This window comes from Botryllus schlosseri, chromosome 14 (assembly GCF_051294905.1).
Source record: "Botryllus schlosseri isolate E-star chromosome 14, Bs_hap1, whole genome shotgun sequence".
In the NCBI taxonomy this organism is placed as follows: Eukaryota; Metazoa; Chordata; class Ascidiacea; order Stolidobranchia; family Styelidae; genus Botryllus; species Botryllus schlosseri.
The window spans coordinates 6,798,922-6,824,046 of record NC_137249.1 but is presented as its reverse complement, the minus strand read 5'-3'; the positions used below and the strand labels follow the sequence as shown (position 1 = coordinate 6,824,046).

At 40.2% G+C, this 25,125-nt stretch overlaps 1 protein-coding gene and 1 long non-coding RNA gene across 2 annotated transcripts in view; one reads left to right on the top strand and one right to left on the bottom strand.

Moving 5' to 3' along the window:
• Positions 1-25,125, top strand: part of LOC145455708 (uncharacterized) — a 237,639-nt gene that overhangs the window by 71,067 nt on the left and 141,447 nt on the right. The gene's annotated exons all lie outside the window — the stretch shown is intronic.
• On the bottom strand, positions 1,439-6,112 carry LOC145455670 (receptor tyrosine-protein kinase erbB-4-like). The gene is made up of 6 exons (XM_080333652.1): positions 5,952-6,112; positions 5,006-5,138; positions 4,141-4,217; positions 2,995-3,146; positions 2,601-2,779; positions 1,439-1,600 (listed from the first exon to the last, which is right to left on the bottom strand). The coding sequence occupies exons 1-6, from the start codon at positions 6,037-6,039 to the stop codon at positions 1,573-1,575; spliced, it is 657 nt and encodes a 218-aa protein (XP_080189778.1). The 5' UTR covers positions 6,040-6,112; the 3' UTR covers positions 1,439-1,572.

Sequence of the window (25,125 nt, the reverse complement as noted above, 5' to 3'; positions counted from 1 at the left end):
CTGTGGATTAATACGGACTTCGGCAAGCCGTTTCGATTCATTCCCATCTTTTCATTGCAACGCAATTCCTTTGGTATTTTGAACTGATGACATTGCGAATAAAATTATTGATTAATTGATTGCTTGAACATACTCAATGCACATTGGACACGGTACGACGAGAATGACACATGTGTGGATATGTTGACCTCTGTACTGAATTTGTCTTCACATTGTTTCTTTCAGAAATAAAATAATCATTACTTGCTCTTCAACTACAGGCGGATGGTAGTTAGAAATTCGGATGAATGTGAATAGCTTGTGAGTACAGGCTCGATAACTATCTAATAATACAGTTCTAAAAGTGATACTAATAAATATTCCACGATTAACACAATGGGGCTTGCAACGTTACAAATATTTGAGACCTACCCGGTTATAATCGAGCTGTGCAAGCCATCCGTTTGATTGCGTTATAATGAATACGGGTCTTCACGTTAATGTCCAAATAATTTAGCCTAAGAAAATCTTAGAACGTGGAAATATCGTTCCAAAATTAGGAACCGGACAGCCATCATCTCTGGTCTGTAATCAACATTTCCGTAAAATCCGCTATGTGTCAGTGTTAGAAAACATGTCTTCGAAGCAAGCAGAAAGCCCGTAGGCCTACATCTCGTACGATTTCGTGTGTGTGATCCCCAAAATCACAAATGATTGTTTTTGCAGCATCCCCATTATTTCAATGAGTCGCCGCGCCTGAATAGTTGAGCTCGGATGCATACTTTTTTCTCTCTTTTGCACTCTCAGTTCTAGAATTACCCGCCGCAGACTTTACCTCGGTAAACTATTTTATTGTTATATTTACATTCTTTTCTGTACAATAATGAAAGTGATATTTCATGCAAACTACGTCCGACTATCCCTGATGACTTGATTGAGCCTGGTCCGGTGCCTTCGAAATAACTATCTCAAATAGGTAGAACTCATTATTTCGTGTATGAGCTTTATCGAAAACGAATGAATTGCATATCTACTTGTAGATAATTTGGGGAAGATTTAAAGGTATAACTTGTACGGAAAACCACTGGAAAATGATTAAGTCTTGCTTTAAACAGACTTCATCGTCGGTACATATCCATAACTCAATCCACATTTCCCAACAACCCACAAACGCTTTAATAGCAACAAAGTGTATGAACACTTCAAGAGTACGTTTTATGCGATTTCAGAGCTTCGAACACTGTATCAGGATTTTCGATACTTAGCAATTATTTTCAATGAAGTACGTTGCTCTCTTGTTTGTATCCTTTTTTCAGCAATTCAAAGCACGGTCTGCACTCGACGGTACCGACGTCGAAGCACATCTCGCCGGGGCACGGACCACCGCATTTTCCGTTGGGGAGTCGTAGGTCTTTGAATCGGAGACAATTACCCGCTCCACTGCCGTAGCAGATGTCACATTGCTCATCACAAGGTTGATATTCTGTTCCACTGTGGTAAAAACCTTCGCCACATTCCAGGACACACTTATCTCCAAATGTGAAGTACTCGCAACTCAGGCAATCTCGGGCCCCCGGGCCCCAGCATCCACCATCATCGCAGGCTGGATGACATGTCTCGCCTGTTGAGAGAAAAAGAAAATATGAATAGAGTACCTTCAAAGAATGAGAACATTTGTGAAATCGGCTCTTTTTGAATAACGGTATATGCCAGTCTGCGCTGACTGCAGAGATAAACATTGTATGTTTATCAGGGCTTTATAGGTATCTTGACAAATTACGTTTTTGTGGAAGTTCAAATTTTTTTCTGTCATTTCGTTTCTAATTTGGCTTGCCTTATAAACCCTATAAATACTTTTTGTTTTATATCTGTAGCATATGGCAACATTACGCCTGTAATTTAGTAGTATGCGTGGGGCCATTGACCATATCTGCAGATATGTTCATTATAAAAACACACCATGACTACCATCATAACATGATATATCTATATCTATGCCTATACTCAACCTCCAATTTCACATGCAATCTACTGGTGTTCAAGTCTGAAGCAGCTCACCCCAATGTTTGGTATTTCATGGCATAATTCGATGATGGAAGTTTAATGAGCCTTGGTGTTTCTATACGATTGCTCCCCAATGTTGTCAACGTAACATAGATAATAAAGGAATCCAATGATGGTGCGATGATGTAGTTCAGGTAATCCAGAAATGCTAAGTCATACGTTCATGGTTTGAGCGCGGCCCAAGAAAAGCAAATAGAAACTCGAAGGTGGATGACCCTAATTTTCCAACACAATTGCGCCAATTCAAACTTCACAAGCCCCATCACAGGACAAATTTTATGAAGAATTGAAAGGAAGCCTCAGTGCGCAGTGGGAACTTAATTAAACGTTAAACTTTAACGGCTTCTGTGGTTGGAATTTAGTAGGCCACATTTTTTCAAACTGGTCACTGCCCTGCATTTGTGTAAGACGACGTATCCATAGGCGTGGCCAGGATGAACATTTAGGATGGGCGAACACAAATTGAGAGGGGATTGATTAGGTTATACGATGCATTTTGACGTACTTAACATGAATGAAGTTACAGTATTCAAGCCGATTTTGTTTTCGTTTCGTACCGTAACATTTTTTGTTGTTTCGGAGCATCACGCCGGATACGAATCTGGCCCCCTGTAATTGGGCTTTTCAAGACTCTCGTCCAATTTACAGTCTCCAGGTAGCAGAGGTTTCGCATGTATCCAATGTAGACGTTGCCACGCTCGATTGTTTTCAATGACCGAAATCCCAAAGCTTTGACCTAACAAAAGTTCACATGACAGTATATGCGTATTTACAGGACGAAACAGCACTTCGTTAGCAAATCTTAGGCCTGGTACTCGGCAGCGGCAAAATAGTCAGGATTAGGAAGCTGCCATCTGATGCCAGTACCAGGTCTTTCTGGTCAGGGATGTCGATAACGGTACTAATAACTAATATAACACGTCTTTTTCGCTGAATCGTAAGCAAACGTACCGATTCGAGGTGATACGGCCGGCCGGCGGTGGTGTCCTGAATCACAATCGCGGCAACTCCGCGAAAAAGTTGGACGCCGCGGATGGTCCTCAAGTTGCCAAAAGCGCTGAAGTCGGAAAGATTTTTATGCCAACCCAAAATATTCAGATATCCTGCAAAAGATATGGAAAGCTATTCAACGAAAAAACACATTTCAAGTACCGAGTAGAAATAATTGGGCGCCTACTCAAAAGAAACACGCTTTGGAAATATGAGCGCCTGTCTGCGACAAAGCGATGCACACCGCGTCGCTATAGACCTCGTAACTAGGGCTGGGCATAATGATTCGAGTACTCGAATTTGAATCGAGTATTCGAGTATTAACTTTAATGATTCGAGTCGAGTAGTAATGGATGACTCTTTAGAGTACTGAAATTATACGCTCCTCGCTACTGAAAGTTAATTTATCAGCGAGAATTACAGTTTCGATACTAATATTCACAGTTGAAGCCTTGAAGCCTTGAAACCTTGATTGGCCGTATCGTAGCATACGAAACGTAAAGTACAAAGCTACGAACGTTACTGGAAATAGCACATTTCCAACATCATGATCATCCAACAACATTGTCATAAAGTGCAATGAAATCAGTAAGGTCGAAAAAATACCAAAGTATCTTAACGTGGTTGATAACAGGCATTATATTCTCTGTGGTCGCATAAAAGGTACATATTTGAACTTTGACATATTACATTCTGTTATGACATCATAATGAGTGATACTCGATTACTCGACTCGAAGCATATTACGTGATTCAGATTCGAATCACTCAGGTACTCGATTTTGCCCAGCCCTACTCGTGCAGAAGTTTATCTGCAGAAGTCGCTGTATTTCGACATGGCACCCAAACAATCATTTATGCTTTCAATGAAATATCTTAACAGGTTCAGTATCCGACTCAAGGATGCAATTATTTGACATGCGCAAGTCACGCTCGATTTATTCTACTCCACGAAATCGCCAACAAAACTTGAAAGTATATGGAATACACAGAACGATTCATAAGTGTGGCATGGCATAAATTTTTTCCCAGTGAGGCGACCAGTGCGGTGTTGACTAAGCTCAAGTATTTGGAGTATTTGGAGCGATAATCTTGAGATAACACTCACCGGTTATAACTTCAACAGACAAAAACGATTTCATCACTTGCTGCGCGGTCATGGGTGGGATATAATTTTGCTTGTCGCTACAGTGAAAAATAAATACGTCAGGTCAGGCAAAATATATTACTATCAAATCAGTGCTTCAATAATAACATAAAATTATTCAATAACTTCTGTGTTAGTTGTACCCACCTACAATATCAAAACAAATTTTGCAGTTCGAAAATAATTAATTCAACAACAGATCAAGCCAGCGAATCGTCACGCTGTATCAGAGAAGACGTGTTCTCTGGCGATTAATTTTTGAATACGTGACACGCATTAATTCATACATACACCGTGGATTCGGTTGGATATATAAAACAATATCTATTTGCGGTATTTTGATCATCCATACTCGCGGTTAAAAGGTATATCATTACAATGACATAATTATTAAGACCCATCTCATAACTTTGGCATAACGAATGAAAAATAATACGTTTGGTGCTTATACGTACCCCCCGAATGCGTATGCAATGCGTATCCAATAACATCTGTGTTTGAGGTCAGTTGTACTCACCTACAATATCAAAACAAATTTTGCAGTTGTGAAAATAATAAATTCAACAACATATCAAACCAGCGAATCGTCACGCTGCATCAGAGAAGAAGTGTTCTCCGGCGATTAATTTTTGAATACGTGACACGTATTAATTCATACATACACCGTGGATTCGGTTGGATATATAAAATAATATCTATTTGCGGTATTTTGATCATCCATACTCGCTGTTAAAGGGTTTATCATTACAATGACATAATTATTAAGACCCATCTCATAACTTTGGCATAACGAATGAAAAACAATACGTTTGGTGCTTATACGTACCCCCCGAATGCGTACGCTTGGACAACGATGTTGCCCCGAACAATCTTGCAGCCTTCGAAATAATTTGTATTGTTGGCGTGTATCGTTCCAACAAGCGCCGCCGGACCATCTGGGTTTCCGACGCCGTAGCACTCTGCAATCGTAATATATAGTCACTTTTCGTCAGTTGATCTTCCAAAGTAAGTGGTAGGGGTAGATAACAGCTATAAACAAGTACATTGCTATTTCGCCGTTCTTTCATGTAGTCAATTTTTCAGCCAAGTTCTAGCCCAGTGGCACTCATCCGAAGTGGGATTCTTATACAACTGTTGATCTGTTGATGTTAGGAATAAGTATAAGCTCAGAACTATTCAATGAGTTATTCATCTGCTGGAATTAAACCCCAATTGAACGATTTGGTTGCGAAGAAGCGGTGCCAACTACCGCTGTTATATGTTGTCACTACATTCACGTCATAGGCACATTTGTTTTTAGTCGTCATTTATTTATTTATTTATTTGTGGGGAGGGGAGAACAGGTTAAGAACAATCGGTCTAGCTGGATAATATAATCAGACTGGAGTATCTTTTAATCAAATCCATAGTTCCATTGATATTTTCATTTCGACCTAAGCGAAAGGACAGACAGTCCTCCTTCTATGGTTGCTTGTACTGACATCCAACAATCATCCCTCCACTACAAAACTTCGGTTTTATCCTACATATGGCTTTAGTAATCATAACATTGGCCAATGGGCATACCATAGAAAAGTTGAGTAGAAAAGTAGTCACAAACAAACAACGAGATACTTAAAAGATTGCATCGCAGCCACGGAGGCTGGTCTATGCTCTGCATATAACACTGTGTCTATAAAAAGAAGCATTATTTTCGATTACATTTGGAACGCACGTAAGAATGCGTGGGTTTGTTGCGGGAATGCCATCCTACATACGTAACATGCATATACCTTTTGAATTCGCTACGTGGAAGAAGACGCATACGACTGAATAAATGAGCCACATAGATCTTGCAGAAAATACCATGTCGCCAATCATTCAGATTTACAGGCACGAATATGATCTTGATCGTTCCACTAAAATCGTCCGAATATACTCATATATGCCTGGTGAAGTCTGTATTTATGTACATGTACATTGAAGATGTCTGCAGGCGTTAATTCTATTCGCCAGTAGGAAATTAATTGATCAGTATCTTCTCTTCCGCGCGTAATTGAAATCACAATTTTAAGACTATCGGAATTTAGATATGTTTTTGAAGCAATGCAGGATATCTATTGTCTATCGCGCGATAACAATCGCAAAGATATATATCAAAATTGTTTCGTCATCACTTGCCACTTTAATACTGGGCTCAGACATTATTTGTCAAGAGTGGGTCAGAAAGACTGACAGCCAATCAAACGAAGCTCACAACAATGTTTGTAACAGACATATACAACTGGTTAAACGTGCATCCGCTCAGTGTGCCTGCTATTATGGTACGAACTAGTAACCTTTAATAACATTCAATGCGTAAAATCGCCAAATTCTTATTGTTGATAGCAGATTAACGCGCAGATGGAGGTAAAGTTTGATTTGTGTTTAGTTTCACATACGAACACTTTTTCATTCCGAAATTTTTTACACGAAAGCAACAGAAAGGTGTGCATCAACAACTACCGTGTATGACAGTTTGAACCGCGAAGAAATAACGGACTACTTTGTGCTCATTAAAAATGAACTGATTTAATAATCGTTGTGGATTGTCGTTCATTGTCCGATAAAAATATTTTACACATATTTCGTGGGTTTTAAGTGCATATAGTTTAGGTATTCCTCCGAACTATTTCATGATTCACCTGGTATTTTATTCTTATCTCACGGTCTGCATTGTCCAGTCAGTGTCACGCTGTTATCGTGCACAAGTGGATCACATATACAGTAAATAGTAAAAGCTGCATTTGCGGGTTGTATACTCTCCATATATGAGCTGATGTTTGGATCAAGTTAACAAAGAATCCACGAACGCAATGTTTCGTATGGACATATTCAACTTTCGTAGCCGTGCAAGGTCGATATTGTTGAGCAATCACTTTCGATGAGCATTCGGAATATTGACCACCTACGAAGTATTCCTGTAACAAACTCAGCAATATCTGCACCATGTATTGACAAAATCAACTTTGCTTTGCTGCATCATCATTACGAATGACATTGGAACTGCCTCCTGTACATATTTTGTCATGATCGCAAGTAGATTAGTAAAAGTTGTGGTTGGTTGGATGAATGCACCATAGTGGTACACAACCTTTTCGTCTCGCTGACCGGGCATGACAATTCTACCGCTGTCCCCCAAAGTAGGGGACGCAGGTATCTTTCAACATATTCTTAACTGAATAATGAACATTCATTTAAAATGAACATTGTTTAGCAAAAAATTGAACGTCACTATATTTATAATCGCCACTTAATCGATAAATCAATAAGAATAGAGGCTTTTTTCTTATATACAACACGCCGGATGCATCCGGGATTGATAGCAGATATTGAATTTCGATAAGTCTTGTTTAATGACTTATTGTCCTGGTCTTTGGTTGCTGTGAGAGCGATTTCAAAACATCCCGCTTCATATGGACAGCATGTATAAAATGAAAATACTCTTAACCTTCATTCAATGCGGGTAGGTTATTCAGTCGTGTAATATCTGTCTGTCGCAGTAGATCAGCTTTGGGTTTTGGTAAAATTCATTTTGCCTCTGATTAAAATCGCTTTTAATTGAAGCAAAATTTCAAATCATGATTTTTTGATTTTTATGGTTTTTACTCATAATAAAAACAAGAAAAGAACAAGTGATGAATGATGACCATGCCAATCAAGGTAATGCAGCATATCGCATCAGCTCAATAATGCGCGACTCGGAATCACCATCCCATAGTTGAAAAAGTTCAACCTCACTGGCAATATGTATGTATGTATAAGGGCCCCTTATACATACATACTTACATACATACTACTTATTAAGGGGCTTTATGGTGCTCGACTACTTGGGCCTTGAGCACCAGGCCTGAGGGAGCTATAGTTGAATCAGATATGTCTACACAAAACAACAAATTCTACGACCGCAATAGCCATGTGCGGATCAGTTAACAGACATTCCAAGGTAAAGCTCACACTGCTACGTTCGGCTACGTTTTTTAAAATATTGTCTCTGGTGATCGTATCGAGGACACGTCAGTAGAAAATACTCGACAATTTCTGGTACGCTGCGCGTTTTGCAGAGACCACTGTCGTGACAACCCATGCGTTGGAGGTGCGAGTTCAATTTACAGTGTCCAGTTTGTAGTCGCAATATAATTGCTGATTCCCTCCGCGACAAATTTCGTGGATGGAGAATGCATGAGAACGGTGCATTCATACGAAGGTACCCAGAATCTCGAGCGATGTCATTTAATTCCGACATCCACTTCTCAGTACATAATCCATTGGTGTATGACTACATTTCGGGAAGTGACAGAATCGTTCCGTTTTCGTCGTTGGGTCCAGGTGTGCTAGCGGCCAGTTTTGCGAGTTTATCCGCTCTTTCATTGCCACGTATTCCTGTGTTCACTGGCAATAATTGGTCGCTATAATCGCCATTAACCCGTTCCGAGTCATGTTGAGCATGGCTGGAGCAGGGCTGTAAACTGGCATATATGTTTTGTAGTCGCATAGTTGGTACAACGTATTTGAATTTTCTATGTCATTTCCACAGTTGTGATTTCAATAATGTGTGATACTGGAATACTTGACAAGAAGCCTCAACTCGAATAAGAATCGAAACCTTCAGGTAGGCGCTATTCGATTTCGATCAGCCCTGATGTTGAGTCAAATCGGAATCATCCAAACACTAGCATACGTATCATGAGTACTATCAAACCACATTCACGCATCTGTCCAGAAAATAAAACAGCAACAAAAATCAATACAATAAACGCGGTGGAATTAAAATGAAAAATGAAGGGTAAAAACCTGAAATAAACTCGAACCCTGGACCAGTTAAGGTAGAATCACTGTGCCTACCAAAGAACATAGCAACTATGTGATTTTGGAAACTCGCAAATAAAGATCAGGGTATCATTTGACATGTCCGAGTCAAATAATCCGTGTACGGTATATATCTAAAGACAGGGCCGTAACAGTACCTCGTCAGCCCCCCCCAAAAAACCTTGGTCTTGGGCCCCCCATATGGTTATAGACCGAACGTCTGGGGGGGGCGACGCCCCCCAGACCCCCTCCGGCGATACACTATTTACCATTATTCATCTTAATCATTGGGAGTTTGTTGGGTGAATCGGGATTTGTCGCCTAAGCGCGCGAAGCGCGCAAAATTTATAGAATTCATGATTTCATCGGTCAGTATGATCGGGAATTGCGTATTTCTTATCAATTTTTATCTTCTCTCTGCTGACGTAATCAGATTTGTCGGTAGAGCTGAGTGAGGTGTGTTTGAAAAGGTACGACCACTTAATAATAATTAAACATCTTCGGGCGTATATCCGTTGGAAGGACGGAAACAGCACCTCGTCAGGCCCCCATCACGTTGTTCGCGTTTGTCACGAAATTATCTGTACTGTAATGTGAACCGAGCCAGCGCCAAGCGCGAAAATTTTCGATAATTTATGATAAAATCGGTCAATCAGATCGGCGATTGCATATATATTATGCTATCAATTTATTGTCTTCTCTACTCACGTAATTAGATTTACCGGTAGAGCTGAGTGAAGTGTCTTGAAAACGGGAGGGCCCGTAAATATTGATTAAACATCTTCGGGCGGGCGGACCCGTTGATATGACTTCGTTACATGATGTTATTTCGTGACTTCCAGTCTACTATATCAAAAAATATAGAATCGCCCAAACGTAGGCTTCTAAACTAAGAGACGCACACGATTTCAAATTGGTATTTCTTCACTGGCATAAAAATTTTCCCAGCGGGATGGTATTTGTCTTGTGAGGTTCAGATTGCAAAGACAGGAACATTCGGCGCCAGTCATTCAGGCGCCTATGTACATTTAAACCCATATGTATTTTATATAGCCTATATAACGAAGTTTTCTGTCTGCGTAAGGGCATAGACCTTTTCGGCCAAGCTTTTCTCGCTGCCAATCGTTCTGGCACACTTCTTGGAGTCGCATGTTATATGACTTAAAACTTGATTGTATGTCTTGGTGGGTCGTGGCTCGGTAATGGCCCAATACCCAATAATATAGAAAAAATGGCTACTTGATTCGCGCATAGCGCGAAAAATTTTGAAAAAATTGCATAAATTTTGAAAAAATGCTCTATGATTTATGCTATTTCACGAAATAATTTTTGGGCCCCTTTCGAGCTCGCCCCCCCCCCCAATTGGGGGGTTTGGGGTGCGGCAGTTACGGTGCTGTCTAAAGATGCCTCCAGTCTGATTACAGACTACTAATGCCCCAGCGGACCGGTGATGACTGTTCCGCGAACTATGGTGTCCACTGTATACCGCGCTCCAACCTGTTGCAGTACCAGGAATTAACTATAGGACAACATCGTTGACAGCCGAAGACTCGTACAATCCTCCTCGCCACCTCATCTGCGCCAGCGGTGTCTTACAAAAGCCTAGAGGTGGGCCGTGCTATAAGTCGGCAGTTACGGAAAAATAATAAGAATATCGGCCTGGTGTAAATGACCATAGTAGTCGACAAACACCATGAATACCCCAAAACAAACAAAGACTCGTACAAACTCAAAGACAAATAGCCCATGTATTAGTCTTTTATTTTTTATAAATAGAATACATAACGTTGAAAAGTACTTCATCTTACACGTCCGCGCAATTATCGATTAAGTCTCTACTTTGCTCCTCTACACTAGAGGACCTTATCGATTTAGCGCACGCTTTAGGCGAGACGGGATGACAAAGGATCTTGTCAAAGCTGAGGAATTTCTTCTCATCGGCAAAGGACTTCGTGTCTCTGGTGTCCGCTGCGAGAAGGTCTTGGATTTCCGCCAACGTCTTGCCGCTCGTTTCGATCACGCATGGCCGAGTGAAAATCAAAGCGACGAAGCAGACCGCCGCGAACATCCAAAAGACGGTGTGGACAGAAAAAAGTTCCTGGAGAAAAAGACGGACTATGACCAACTTCGATTGAGATAGAGAGAGCCTTTAACTTCCGTCCAACAAAATTACACGACAAACACACAAATACATCAATGGTGATTGGTGATACAGAACAAAAACACAAACAGTATTCGGTATCGGATAGGGGTGACCGATAAGACCTTACAGATCAACTATAGTCTGATTGCACCCGCACCAAACAAGTGTACTTTCTCGACATGATATGCTTATAAAAATTGTTAATCAAGAAGAAAAAAAAAACTCTTAAATCTATCATGCGGCAATTCCCGGATATGTTGTTGTAGTGAACACTAAATTATAGGTCCCGAGTATAGCCAAATGGATTTCTCGGCTAGGATAATATTGGGTGGGGATAAGTAGATGATTCCCTTTGAGAGGATCTCACGAGAGCTAACTGAGCAGAGCATCTTTAGCGAGTGTGCACATGTTTTTATTTGTGCATAACTTGTGACAATTCGAAGCAATACCGGTTATTAACTTGCAAAATCCTCAGCAGGCCTGCCACATAATGATGTACTCTTATAGCGAGCATTGTGTTCGGTTGGAAGTATCTATACTTACGATAAGATTAATGAACGACTTGGTGAGGATGAAAGCGCATAACCAGTTGCTCATAGTTCCGATCAGGGATATCTAAGTTTTAGAAATCCCTGGTTCCGATTCCGCACGCAACGCCTCTTCCTCGGAACGCTACCATTTCGCTGAGAAGAATAAAAGGCACAGGCCCCATGCCTATGCTGTACATTGCAATATATAGTATGACAAAAATCAAACATGCCCAGGATACCACTGTAAACGAAAAAACGAAGACAATGGGTTACTTGCCTTCGTATTTTGACCATTTGTGTTTCAGCGATGAGGACATAACACTGTCCGCAGTTAACAATAAACTATTATTCAATCCACCACCATGAATGAACTGATATATAAACCACTCCTAGACAAGCACATGTTAATTGTAGTGCTACATGTCGCCACAAAACATGAGCACATCGGGCTACCATTACACCCGATTTTGACATAATAGAAGAGTAAATAGATAATTGCGGTATTAAATGATGTAAATGCCGTATATGAAAAATTAACCTTAGCGCTATCGATGCATACCGCGCTGCGCTTTTGGAAATCACTTGGTAATTAAGGTGGGCCTATATAGAACGTATACGGAAGACAGTTATTTGGACCCAATGTCCTGAAATCTTTCAGACAGAGGCGTAACAACAAAAACCAACAAAAAGCGGCCTCGCTATAGCTTGCCGAACAATTTTCGGAGCTAAGAACACGGCACTTATTTTGACATCACAATCATGATATCGTTCATGGTGGCTAATCTGGTAAATCATAATTTTATGTACAATATGAAATTGGCATCTCATACATGAAAAAATGTACGCTCAGTACTTTACTCGTGGTATGAAAGACACAATAATCTATGAAGCAACCGCATATACTGAGATCCTGAACATCACTGCTTTGGTTCGCAGCATGTACTCCGTGTATGGAGCTTAGATTATGTTCGAGAGGGGTCGTATTTACAAGAAGCGGTTTGGGCTTGAGGAATTGACGTCCCTTTTCGGCAACTTCGCTCCCTGTAATTGTTTTGTAGATACTGTCAGCACTTATGATTGATTACTGGCTGTCATCTATTGCGTGTATGTTCTATTTGATCACCCTCACACTTATTCTATATTGGTGTTAATGCGGTTGTATACTGCCGGGCGGAATGTACACAGATGTCTAATCCTTCACGGTGTAGCGGTTAGCGCCAGAAATATATCAACAAGCGACTGAAGGAATTGCTAGAACAGGGTCGGGCATGCAAAATTTTCACAGGGCATTTGGATGATGCATGACATGTTTACGAAGTGTATTACATGCAGTTTGATACTATATTACAGTGCTTTTTAACTGGTGTGAAACAGACCACGTTGGCCACAGAGCTATTAATAAAACTATGAAGATAGTCAAAAGATAAGTTAGCCTTCATATATTTTAACTAACTATGTCCAATTGCGTCCATATTGTCCATAGTGCCAAATTATTTATGAGTCAAATTAGAAATACTAATGTTGTCGCTATGATGTGATCATAATCGGCATGCTCTAGGATAGCCGATATGACAAACCACGTATAAAAATAACGGAAATAAATTCGATACACACAGCGTATTCAGCCGTGTGTTCTCGCTGACCCTCGTTCAATGCGTGCTGCAATATTCTAATTGTTCGTGATCGGCTCATGACGAATATCTTTTTCCATAATGCAATAAGGAGGACAGGATTTAAAGGTTATTTATTGAAGGCGGTCTTCCCTTGTTGATCGAATCGGAGACGCTACACCAGTGGTTCTCAACCGGGGGTCCGCGAAGCATTTTCAAGGGGTCCGCGAAACCTCTAAATTTGGGAAATGATTGGTAACCAATTAGTAATTTTCCAAACTATAGCAAAATCTCGAGTCAGTTTCGCTTCATAACTGCTAAAACTTTAGGCCTCACATCAACAGAATGACCGTCTGATATGAAATATCACACTATGCAGACTCATTTATTGCTGATAACTTACTGATACAAACATCTTTCTGATGAGAGATGTTTTGTTGGAGTAGTAAGTTCCTCTGAGTTAATTCCGAATGTTTGCAAAACATTTCTTGTCAGTCTCAGCAAATTAAGCAGTAGTGTGAAATAGAAATTCCTGGAGTTTTTCCCTAATCTTTTCCAGTAAAGGAATTGAAACCTCGCCACGAATCCATTTTCTCCTGTGATATAGCCTATATATTAGCACTTCCAGAATAACTTCAAGATGAGCTGGGTAGAAATGACTCGGCTGGACATGATATGTTCGTTAAAACAATCTGTTTCTCAATTTTAGTGCCATGTATGTTGCGATCATACACAAAGATGTTGGAATGGTTACGCGATAACATTACATTCACCTCGCATCTTTGTGGAAATGGATTTTAAAGGCACTTACACATTTCAAATAAAAATGCAGTTGCATTATTCGCATTGCAATGATAGTAGACTGCCCAAGTGCCCAATTTCTACATATGATGCGATGTTATTTACAAAAAAAGTCATCAGCATTGTGCGGTTTTTCATCAGCATACCGTCAATGTTTGCACAAACCAGATGACGGTTCTACGATAATTGAGCTAAATTTGAACTAAACCTTGAAGGGGTCCGTGGCGGTCCAAAAGTGGACCGCGACGACAAAAAGGTTGATAACCACTGCGCTACACGCTTTAAATCCCGTCTCAGGATTAGGCTCCTACTCATATGCATGCCACGTACAAGTTGGATTATAAAAAAGTGACAGGGTAGGCGTGGAATAACACGCAGACCCTGACCAGTAACGTGTTTATTTGAGAATTCTCTGATCAACATTCATACCCTTCCATGCCATCAAACTATCCGTTGGGATTACCAGCATTTGTGGTGGCATTTTGTGATATGACGATAAGGGGGCGCGTAATTTTCCACTATCATAAAGGGGGCGTGTCTAAAAAAGTTTGAGAACCACTGGTTTAGATGTGTAGTAGAAATACTTCCATTAAGTAATCCATCAAGACAACAAATGTTTAGTTATTGTAGCGACCCTGATACGGCGTCACGTACCTAACAGGGAAGCCGGTGTGTTCCTGGGCTCCGGACCTCGTCTCTCTGCGTTCGCCGCCTGCTGCGCTCTCGCTACACGAAACGCCTAACACAGTACACCAGTCCATACGGTTACTATAAGATTATATTCCACGACACAGTACTCAAAACAGCGTTTCACACTAGGCTCATATTACACAATATACACAGCGATACATACAAACCGATAACGTACACATACGACCTAACAATACGAGACACAGGCCTACACACAGCACACAAGTTCACCCAAACCGTATTACGACAGCTAGGCCTAAACCTACACCAGCAGCAGCTTTTCCATCTACAGGCGAGGGACTAACTACGGGACAATATCACTCCCCAGATGCTAGCACAGCATCGTCCGTGATCTATTTGAACATAGATTCCGACAGGATACATCCCCCTGTAGCCTACAAATACAATGCCAGCTACCCGCTACTTCACTCCCTAACTGCCTAATACTACAACTACTCCATGCTGCTGTTCCCGACTACTCATACTTCACGCTACCAAACACAGAGACATACTCACTCACATCCAGCTTCAGCCACGCTCTCAGCCAACCCTCAATCAACTAACTCAACACGCAGTCTCCGACCATACCACATGCAACGTAAATTTCTAAACGGCAAATATCGAACATTCTAGAAACCCCGCGATGCCACATTATCAATATCGAATAAGTCGATAATGCCAACTTTATCGTCGTTAGAGCCACTGTCTAAGGCTAAGCGGTTTACAACAGCCGGCCAATCATCGTATTTTTGTCAATTCCATTGTTTGCTAATGAAGGTGTTACGAGAATAGAACCCCCATAATCCGTAACATAATGTTATATAATATCACGTATAAAGGCTTGATAATATATAGCAGCGCTTTTCAACCTTTTTGAGCTCCATTCGCACTATTTTTGTAAAATAAATTTCTTTAGCACAAACTAACCGAAAATTGTTATACAAAAAGAAGATGAAGATATTTAACAAACATTTTGTTCAGATGTGCAACAGGCTACTGTAGCTTAAGCTATCAAGTGTCTCATTAAAAAGGGAACTTTTTTCGCTCGTTTTGATTTCAACTATTTCACTAAAACCCTTCTCGGCCAAACAAGTTGTTGGGTTTTGTACAAGAACGTCTACTAGTGCTTGGATGGCCACTTCTTAAAATCTGCTCTGTACTCCCATCCAAAATACAGCCTATTTTTCGCGAGTGAAAAATGTTTGCTGGCAGAAATCGTTTTTGAGAGCTGACACAAAGGTCCCGATGGCTCCTGTTTGTCGAAAGGGTGAAAAACCCACATGTTTGTGTTGAGGTTTTTGTCTTATGTCTTGGAAAATAAGTTCCAAAACGATCAAGTAGAGTAGGCACATTAGAGCTCCCTACCTTATGATACGTTGCTACAACTTGTGTTCGTTTTTTTTTATTTCCCATATGCGAGGAGCAAATATACTCACGATACTGTGTGTTCTGCTCTTTAGCTCAATCTAACTTGAGAATTCATAACAGTTTAATATCGGTAAAGCAGCTTTTTAGACTACCACCGAAATCTGAGTTTTTGTGGCATCTGGCGACCCGAGCTTCACACATGAAAAGGAATTCACTTTTAATATTACAGTCGTATGCTACGATTTTACGGACATGTATGACATAGTGACTTACAGAACGGGCACACCAAAATTCTACCCAACACAGCTCTACAAAACATGTCTGACGCACGCGATTTAAAATTACGATGAATGAAATGCAGGCTTTCGGTTACGTAATAAATATAGTGCGAAAATATTAATTCACTACGGCTTGTGAGAGCTACGATTAGTGGTGCGTCGTAAGTTAAACAAGTTTCTACCACTGCGTCGCAACTACAAAAGTTACACTGCCCTTGAATTTCCTATTAAGTTTATTTGAATTATTCCACGTCTGAAAAATTAACAATCATTCACGATTTTCATTCGCACCACATCCGGATTTTCATTCGCACCATTAGCACCACCTTCGTTATTCGCACTGCAGTTGTTTTCATTCGCACAAGTGCGAACCGTCACACAGGTTGTAGAACACTGTACTATGCTGATGACCAGCACACACACACTCTCACTACTAATAGACGGTAGCCAGAAACGAAATTCAGGGAGTATTCAAATGTCCAGTGTCTACTCTACATGCACTTAGTCAAGTATTCATGAACTAGGACTATACTTGCACTCTTTCTAAAAGATTTGTTCGATCCAAGCGGCTGAGCTACTTATTACTAGAAATATTTTTGATTTTGTCAAGTGGGAAGCAGCGTTTGGTTATATTTGCAACAATTTTACAAGTGATGTTGTCACTTACAATACCAAACGTGTTATTTACTCGTTAACAGTATTGATATAATTCCAAAATTTGCACTAATTTCTGATTGCATCAGCAATTTTGCGTTGGTCACGAAGATGCGTCTTGCAGTGTTCTTCCTCTATGCATCTGAATTGCAATTTGCAAATAGTGTCCAATGTCATCAATATCGTTACTTATAACGGTGATTGTTGGTACATACAAATCCTATTTTAATATTTTAATTATTATGAGTAATTTTAAGAGATATTTTAAACCACTTGCTTTTATATTAAAGGCGTTGGAGTCGGAGTCGGAGTCAGGAGCAATTTCACAAACTCTGACCCCGACTCCTCCAAGGAGTGCTAAAACACTTTGAGAATCCGACTCCGACTCCACCGATCCACCGATCAAGGATAATCCGAGAATTATCATCGAAAAACTCACATAACTCCGCTTCTACTGGTCGGAATTGAGTCAAATTTGTTTTGCATCGTCTTTGAAGACAGCTCAACAATTTGATGAGGTTGGCAATTTTTTTTTTTTCAATTTTCCCTAATAAATTAAAAATTTTAATTGGATCTGCGGAGTCCTACACTTGTCAGAATTGAACCGAATTTGGTGTGCAGCGTTTTTTAGGGTAACCTGACAATTTAATCAGTGAAGGGCTGGAATCCGGGAAAAAAAGTTATTTTTGAACAGCCCTGTATATATGTAATGCAGGCATGTTATGCATATGTAGCCTACAGGTCGTGTGCATGTGCATCATGGCGTTGCCACATTCGGTGTCGATTCTCAGGTATCAACTTTTCAACAACCTCCGTCTCCGCTCGGCAGTCTCGGTAATTTTGTCACTCGAAAGCCAGACTTCATTGTAATGAAGAGACACCGTGTATGTTTTGTCTGGCCACGAAGAAATTTTCTAATTCATTACTGAATTTTGTCAAAAATATCGGTAATTGCATATTACATAAATTGACAACGTGATCAGATTTAACGGTAGACCAGGCAGAGGGAGGTGGTGTCTTCGAACATTTAGGGCACGTTAATGATACACAAATAATCAATTCAAAATAGTATACATTTACGCGAGGGGGGTTGTTGTTAATTGATCTGTTGTATGCTGTTATTTCGTAACCTCCTGACTACTATATGGTTAAAAGATATGAAATCGCACAGATGTACCAGACTAAACTAAAAGAAAAACCTCTTTAGTGAGAGGAGCACGATTCCCAGTTTATATTTCTTTACGGGATGCGTAATTTTCTCAGCCAATACAGGGCTCTTCGGTGCCGGCCATTTAGGCGTGTATATGAACAATGAAAATTGGACATATATATGTCGAAGGTCACGGCCAACATGCCCCTGTTTTCTCACACCGACATTTTGGCTGCATACTGCGCAGTGTCTCATGTTGGTCGAAACTTCATATATCTTGGTATGTCGCGGCGCGGTAATGATCGGCGTGAAATTCTTATTTCTATAAATTAAACTAAATTGATTTTTTTCGGGGCGATGGGGTACTCATATTAAAATCAACACATGTAGCGACATTAAATCGCGCGAAGCACGAAGGAAATTTTCAAGTTTAATAATTATACGAAAATATACTCTATAATTTTTGTTCATTTACAAAATAATTTTGGGGCCCCTCTCGAGCTCTGGCCCTTCAATTGCAGGGTTTGGGGTGTGGTAGTTACCAGGGTTGTAATGACTCGAGTCATGACTCGACTCGAGTCAGACTCGAGTCACGATTTTTTTATGACTCGACTTGACTCGAGTCATTTTCGTGAAATGGGAAAATGACTCGACTCGACTCAGGTCAATATTTGGATTGACTCGACTTGTACTCGAGTCATTACGCATGACTCGACCCAAGTCATTGACTCGGCTTATTTTATACGACTTGAAGATGAAGAAATTTGCGAATCATAATGGCTAGATCAACGCATCCGACGAATTCTGCCGACATCGCTATTTGTCACCACTGCTTTCGTTGCACTTGTCTGATATCAGATATGCCGCCGTAAAAACAACAGAAAATGATACATAGTAGCAATGCATTGTACAAAATCGTCCAGTGATGAAGAGGTAATAGATCCTCCGCAATTAAAGTACTCAAGACTTTTCAATTATACAAGCAAACAATTGAATCAAAGTTGAATTAGAGCCAATGAAATGACTCAGATGGTGAAGAGACTGATAAGCTCATGTGTAGATTTGAAGGCGATGATTCTGTGCATTTTTGGGCGACTAGAAAGAATGAGTATTCAATGCTCTTCAGTGTGGTTCAATAATGCTTGTCAATTCCTGCATCTAGTGCACTAGTGGAACGTGTATTCAGTAGATGTGGATTCATTCTACGGCCATGCCGCTTTAACATATTTGAAGATCTCCTTTCCACATTAGTATTTTTGAGGTGTAACTCATTGATTTGATCTGCTGTCTGTGAAAACACACAATGCCCCTCGTCCATTTGACGTTTTGTTAGGTATGTGCATTGTGCACGTGAGCAATAATGAATGGCTAATGTTGTGTGATGTTTGTAGAATATGGCTGTTCTAAAATAACTTCTTTTTTATTTTACTGGGTGGTTACATGATAAAATTGTTATGTTGCATAAAAGGAACACTGAATCTGGCTTAATTTGAAAAAAGTGGAATCAATGATCTGAGAGGAGAATATTTTGGATTTGAAAATAAATGGAGTATTTTAGTGAGAAATTCTTTCATATAATATAATTACATAGTAGTAAGCCGACTATTTTTTCATATCCAAAACATTCCACTCTAATAACTTCACTTTTTCTAGTTGGAATTGAGTCAAATTTGCTATGAATCATATTTTTACACAATGTAACAATATCATGAGATAGCCGGTAAAATTCGAAAATCTCTATTTGTAATTAGTCTAAAATTTTCTTTCATAGCATTGCTTTCTACTGGTTGGAATTGAGCCAAATTTGATTTTTAGGCAATCTAGCAATTTTAAGAAGTAGCCGGAAAATTTTAAAAAATGTTTTTGAACAGCCCCATTGTACAATTATTTCTCCAATGCTGTAACTGCGATGTAGTCGGTAATGCAATTGGGAAAACCTTTAGTATAATCAAAAGGTATCTGTTCTGTTGTCACTGCACAATGCACATAGTTGCATGCACGCTTTTACAGCATGCTGGCCTGTTGTAAATACCTCTACATAAACATGCATCTATTGATTCTCTATCAACTAGTATCTTGACGTGAATTTGTTGGTTCTCTATCAGATAGTATGTAGACGTGAATTCGTTGGTTCTCTATCAGCTATTCGTGAGCTATCGTCGATGTGTTCATAATAAAAACTGAATGCATGTATTGGTGATGTATCAGACTGACAAGAGAGATATTTGATTTTAAGTTCTAAGATTAGTAAAGTTATCTTTAGCATCGGTAAATGAGGCCAGGACCTGTCCGTTATCTGCCTAAATAAACACGTGCCAAGACTCTGATAGGGACAAAATGAGCATGTTTCGCAAACAGGGAATTCGATATCACCCAAGCAGGATTGAAAACATAAGTTGAACATGACTTCAATACTGTGACTTGGACTCGACTCGAGTCATAACACCATGACTCGGACTTGACCCTTTAAACGGTGACTTGGACTCGGACTCGAGTCTGTGATGAATTGAAAATGACTCGACTCGACTCGAGTCAAAACCACAAAAGTATGATTGACTCGTGACTCGGAACCATGTGACTTGGTTACAACCCTGGTAGTTACGGCCGTACCTTCTGATACCGAGGTGCTGACTTCCCATCAGGATAACGACTTATTTCTACTTGTGCAATGAATGAAGACACGTTTGCATGTAACATAGCTTTATTACAGAATACAACATAACCATGCAGGGCGAAGACTTACACATTGCTTACACATTCAGTAATATTCAACAAAATGGCTAACACCGAAATAAATACTCGAGTCAAAATGATTTTCAGCGATTCATACGAGGTGGCGAGATAACGCAGTGGTATAATCCGCTGCTGCAACACCAATGGGTGCGGGTTCGAGTCAGTCCGATACCTAAGTGTTGGAGGTTTACCTAGGCTGCTCATCCGCGTAAGCGGTGTCTTACAAAAAGCCTAGAGGTGGGCCGTGCTATAAGTCGGCAGTTACGGAAAATAAAAGGAATATCGGCCTGGTGTAAATGACTATAGTAGTCGACAAACACCATGAATACCCCAAAATAAACAAAAATACGATCCAATAATTTATCGGGTGAAATTTCTCAGTCAGAGCAGCCAGTCCATGATGAAAGACGAAGAGAAGATGAAGCGAACATAAAATAGGCCTTTTCGTCGCTGAGAATGCATTTCCCTGAGATGAAAACTGAATAAAACACAGGATGATGCGCATGCTTGCGGAATCCAATCCAAAGAATACCATCAGCAGTAAAGCAATCAACCACTTGAATGTTTAAATTTGACAAGAAATCAATAAGAATTACGCAGCTGTCTGTAGCGATGATCATTTCAAAAAGTGCCCCCAATCCGTATTTATCGAACCCAGTTCCTTCGTACATAATCGTGTTGTTTAGTTTGAACAATAATAAAACAATATCCCTGACATGTATAGTAATGGTAATGTATCCTTCATATATTCCAGGGATCGGAACATAACTGAATAAATATTCTGATCTCAGGCAGTATTGCTCCTACCATAGCTGATGAAAGTATGAGCCTTTGACAATTGCCTATTGAATACCTCTAGCACAGACCTGGGCAAAGTGCGGACCGCGGAGCCATTCTGTGTGGCCCGCGAAAAGTTGCTTATAATTAAAAATATGAAATATATTTTTTAATACTGCTGCGTGGACTAAATCCCTAGGCTGTATAAACTGAACCGAAAATTCGTTTACTTTCAAGCCTGCTCATTAATGTGGCGCGATTAGGCAGCCTTTAGGTACCTCGCATGCGTAACCCAATTCACAATAAACGCCACGTGGCAAATTATGCCATAACAATTAAAATCACAAGTAGTCACCAAACCTTTTTTGTTGGCATTGTCACATTACGCATCACACCAGTGGTTCTCAAAAACTGCGGGGCGTGAGAAAATATGAAGGGGGGCGCGAAGCTGCGGTCAACTGAATAAAATTTCGCGCTCCACGCGATTTACCTTCGATTCATACTTATTGCTCTGTGTATAGTCCGAATTTCGTATTTGAGAATTCTCTCATCAATAGTCATAACCTTCCATGCCATCAAACTATCCGTTGGGATTACCAGCATTCTGGCTGCATTTTGTGATATGACGATGACGATAAGGATGGTGCGAATTTTTTTCACTATCATATAGATGTCGCATCTAAAAAAGTTTGAGAACAACTGCAGTACACGGTCTTTGCTTCAAATATTGCCGTGATACGTTTCCAAATCCCTCGTTCGTTAAACAAGTCAATCGGTGCCCGTGATTACTATGTGTCATCATCACTCCTGAAGGGTGAACGGGCATGTCATAATAAGAAAGCCAAAAGCTGGAATTCGAAGAAGGTTTGGAGCAATAAATATTTGTTTACTCAAGTCAAGGGTAAACCGGTCTTTTTAATAGTAAGTGCCGATCAATATGGAGTATATTTTATGTCGGTCGGTCGGTCGGTCGGTCGGTCAAGGGAGGGTGACGTTCTGGAGAACTGCTAGCTTCGCTCCACAACAAGGCCATTTCGCCAAGCTACACAGTGCTCGGAAAGCAGCGATCAAGACAATAAGCTATGTAATATCATAAAAATATATTAATGTCCTGATAGAAAACGCGGATAGGGATTTAAAAAGAGTTCAAAAGGCAGCCTATCATGCTTAACACTGCTTCAGAATATAACGGCAAATAAATATTACTTCTCGTAATCAACCTTCACTTTCTCATTCTCTAATATCAACATATCCACTGAGCAGCATTTGTTAAAAGTGTAATTCACTGCTTTCAATTTAGAAATAAAATTAATGCGCTGGAGAACAGAGATAATTATTTGACTCGTCCCGCCAACGTATTTTCTGATTCTCATTTGGCCCACGGAGAAAAATAATTGCCCAGCCCTGCTCTAGCATAACAAATAAATCATGCAATAAAAGTAAAGGAAACAAGGAAAAACAAACCTAGTATGTCGTGTGCAGCACTGTCCGCATTCAACTTACAAAAAGCGATGCGTTTCGCAGTCAATTGAATCATAGTGTCCTATATGGTGTGGACACAAACAAATCTCATGGCTCACTGCGAACAGTCTACTTCACACTTTTCATCTGGCTAAAGGCAATTTGACAGTAATTTTTGACCGCCTTGCCGACCGCGAAATTTGATAAAATTGGTATTAATCGAAAGCTACCGCGGTACTAATTGCGAAAATTTTGCTCGTGGTCCTGGCACGCCCCAAAATCAGCCTCGATTGTTGTATTGTAACGGAGTTTGGTATTGTGACGCAACCATGTTGGGGAGGGGGGAGTCCACGACCACGAGCAGAATAAAATTTGTGTTTCCGAAGTCAGTACCGCGGTAGCTTTCGATTGACACCTGTTTTATCAAAAATCAATGCTAGGCAAGCAGGTCAAAAATGACTGTCAAATTGCCTTTCGCCAAATGGAAAGTGTGAGGTATGCCAATCGCACTGAGTCGTGAGATTTGCTTGTGTCCACAACATATAGGACACTATGATCGAACGCGTTTTGTCGTACGCAGTGCTAACCTCACTCAACATGCATGACTGACTAAATTTTTTGTAACCTCAAATAAAGTACAACGGAAACGAACATTAACTCTAGTACTCTACTATAACTAAATCTGCTCAATCGTTAATTGATGATGTGTTAACAGTTCCTACATACACAGAGAACTATGTCTCTGTAAATTGCTGGAAATATCATTCCCGAAGTCATCCATACCGACACATCGAGCTTATGAAACCAGCTTGAAAAACATAATCAGTATAGTTCGCTATTTAAGGTGGGAAAGGAAAGAAATCATTCTCTAATTTAGTTTGGTTGTAGATATCATCCCGGCTCTGTCTGTCGATATCACAGCCTGGTCGAAATGCGTACATGTCAAGTGAAACGGGTGTGTCCTCCAAACGCTGATGTCGGTTATTGTTGCAAGGGCGGTTTGGACTACTTCACCTTAGCTGAGTAGCATGACGGACAATTTTCGGCCGACACCGATATTTTATCTGAGACACTTTGATCTTTGTCTTTGATCTTTTCCTTGGTTTGGTCAACATTTGGGAGAACTAGCAAAAGCAATCGTAAATGGCACTATGAAGACAAAGGGAGAGGGGCAATAGTGGTCGACTTATTACTTTATTGCGTCGTGCTTAAGGCTGGGCAAAATAGAGTACCTGGGTGATTCGATTCTGAATCAAGTATTATGCTTCGAGTCGAGTATCACTCGTTATGACGTCATAGCAGAATACAATATGTCCAAGTTCAAATATGCACCTTTTATGTCACCACAAAGAATATAATGCCTGTTATGCATTACATTAAAGATACTTTGGAATTTTCTCGATCATACCGATTTCGTTGCACTTCGTGACAATGTTGTGGGATGATCATGACTTCGTAAATGTGTTATTTCCAGTAACGTTCGTGGCTTTGTACAATATGTTTCGCATGCTGCGATAGACCAATCGGGGTTTCAGGGCCTCCACAGTGGCAAATAGTACCGAAACCACAATTCTGGTTGATAAATTAACTTGCAATGGCGAGGAGCGTATAATTTCAGTACTCGAAAAAATTCGTCTTTTACTACTTGACTCGAATCATTAAAATTAATACTCCATTCAGATTCGAGTACTCGAATCATTATGCCCAGCCCTAGTCGTGCTATGAGTACTGTGTAGTTACGCAAGAAATTCTTCGGGCACAATATCTCGCAAAAGACGCATATGCTCGCAGGCGGTGTGTAATTATGAAGTAAAAAGACATCTATGTTAAATTGACAATTATGATAAAGGCACCAAAGACGCTGAATCAGACAAATTGCATCGAGACTCGTTTTATGAAAAGGTTTCTATCACCGGACGTACTC

Coding starts and splice junctions, on each gene's coding strand:
- LOC145455670 (XM_080333652.1), bottom strand. CDS start 6,039: ATGATTGGCGACATGGTATTTTCTGCAAGATCTATGTGGCTCATTTAT. Junction 4,218..5,005: donor CAAGCGTACGCATTCGGGGG/GTACGTATAAGC, acceptor TTTTCACTGTAG/CGACAAGCAAAATTATATCC. Junction 1,601..2,600: donor AAACAACAAAAAATGTTACG/GTACGAAACGAA, acceptor TTCTCTCAACAG/GCGAGACATGTCATCCAGCC.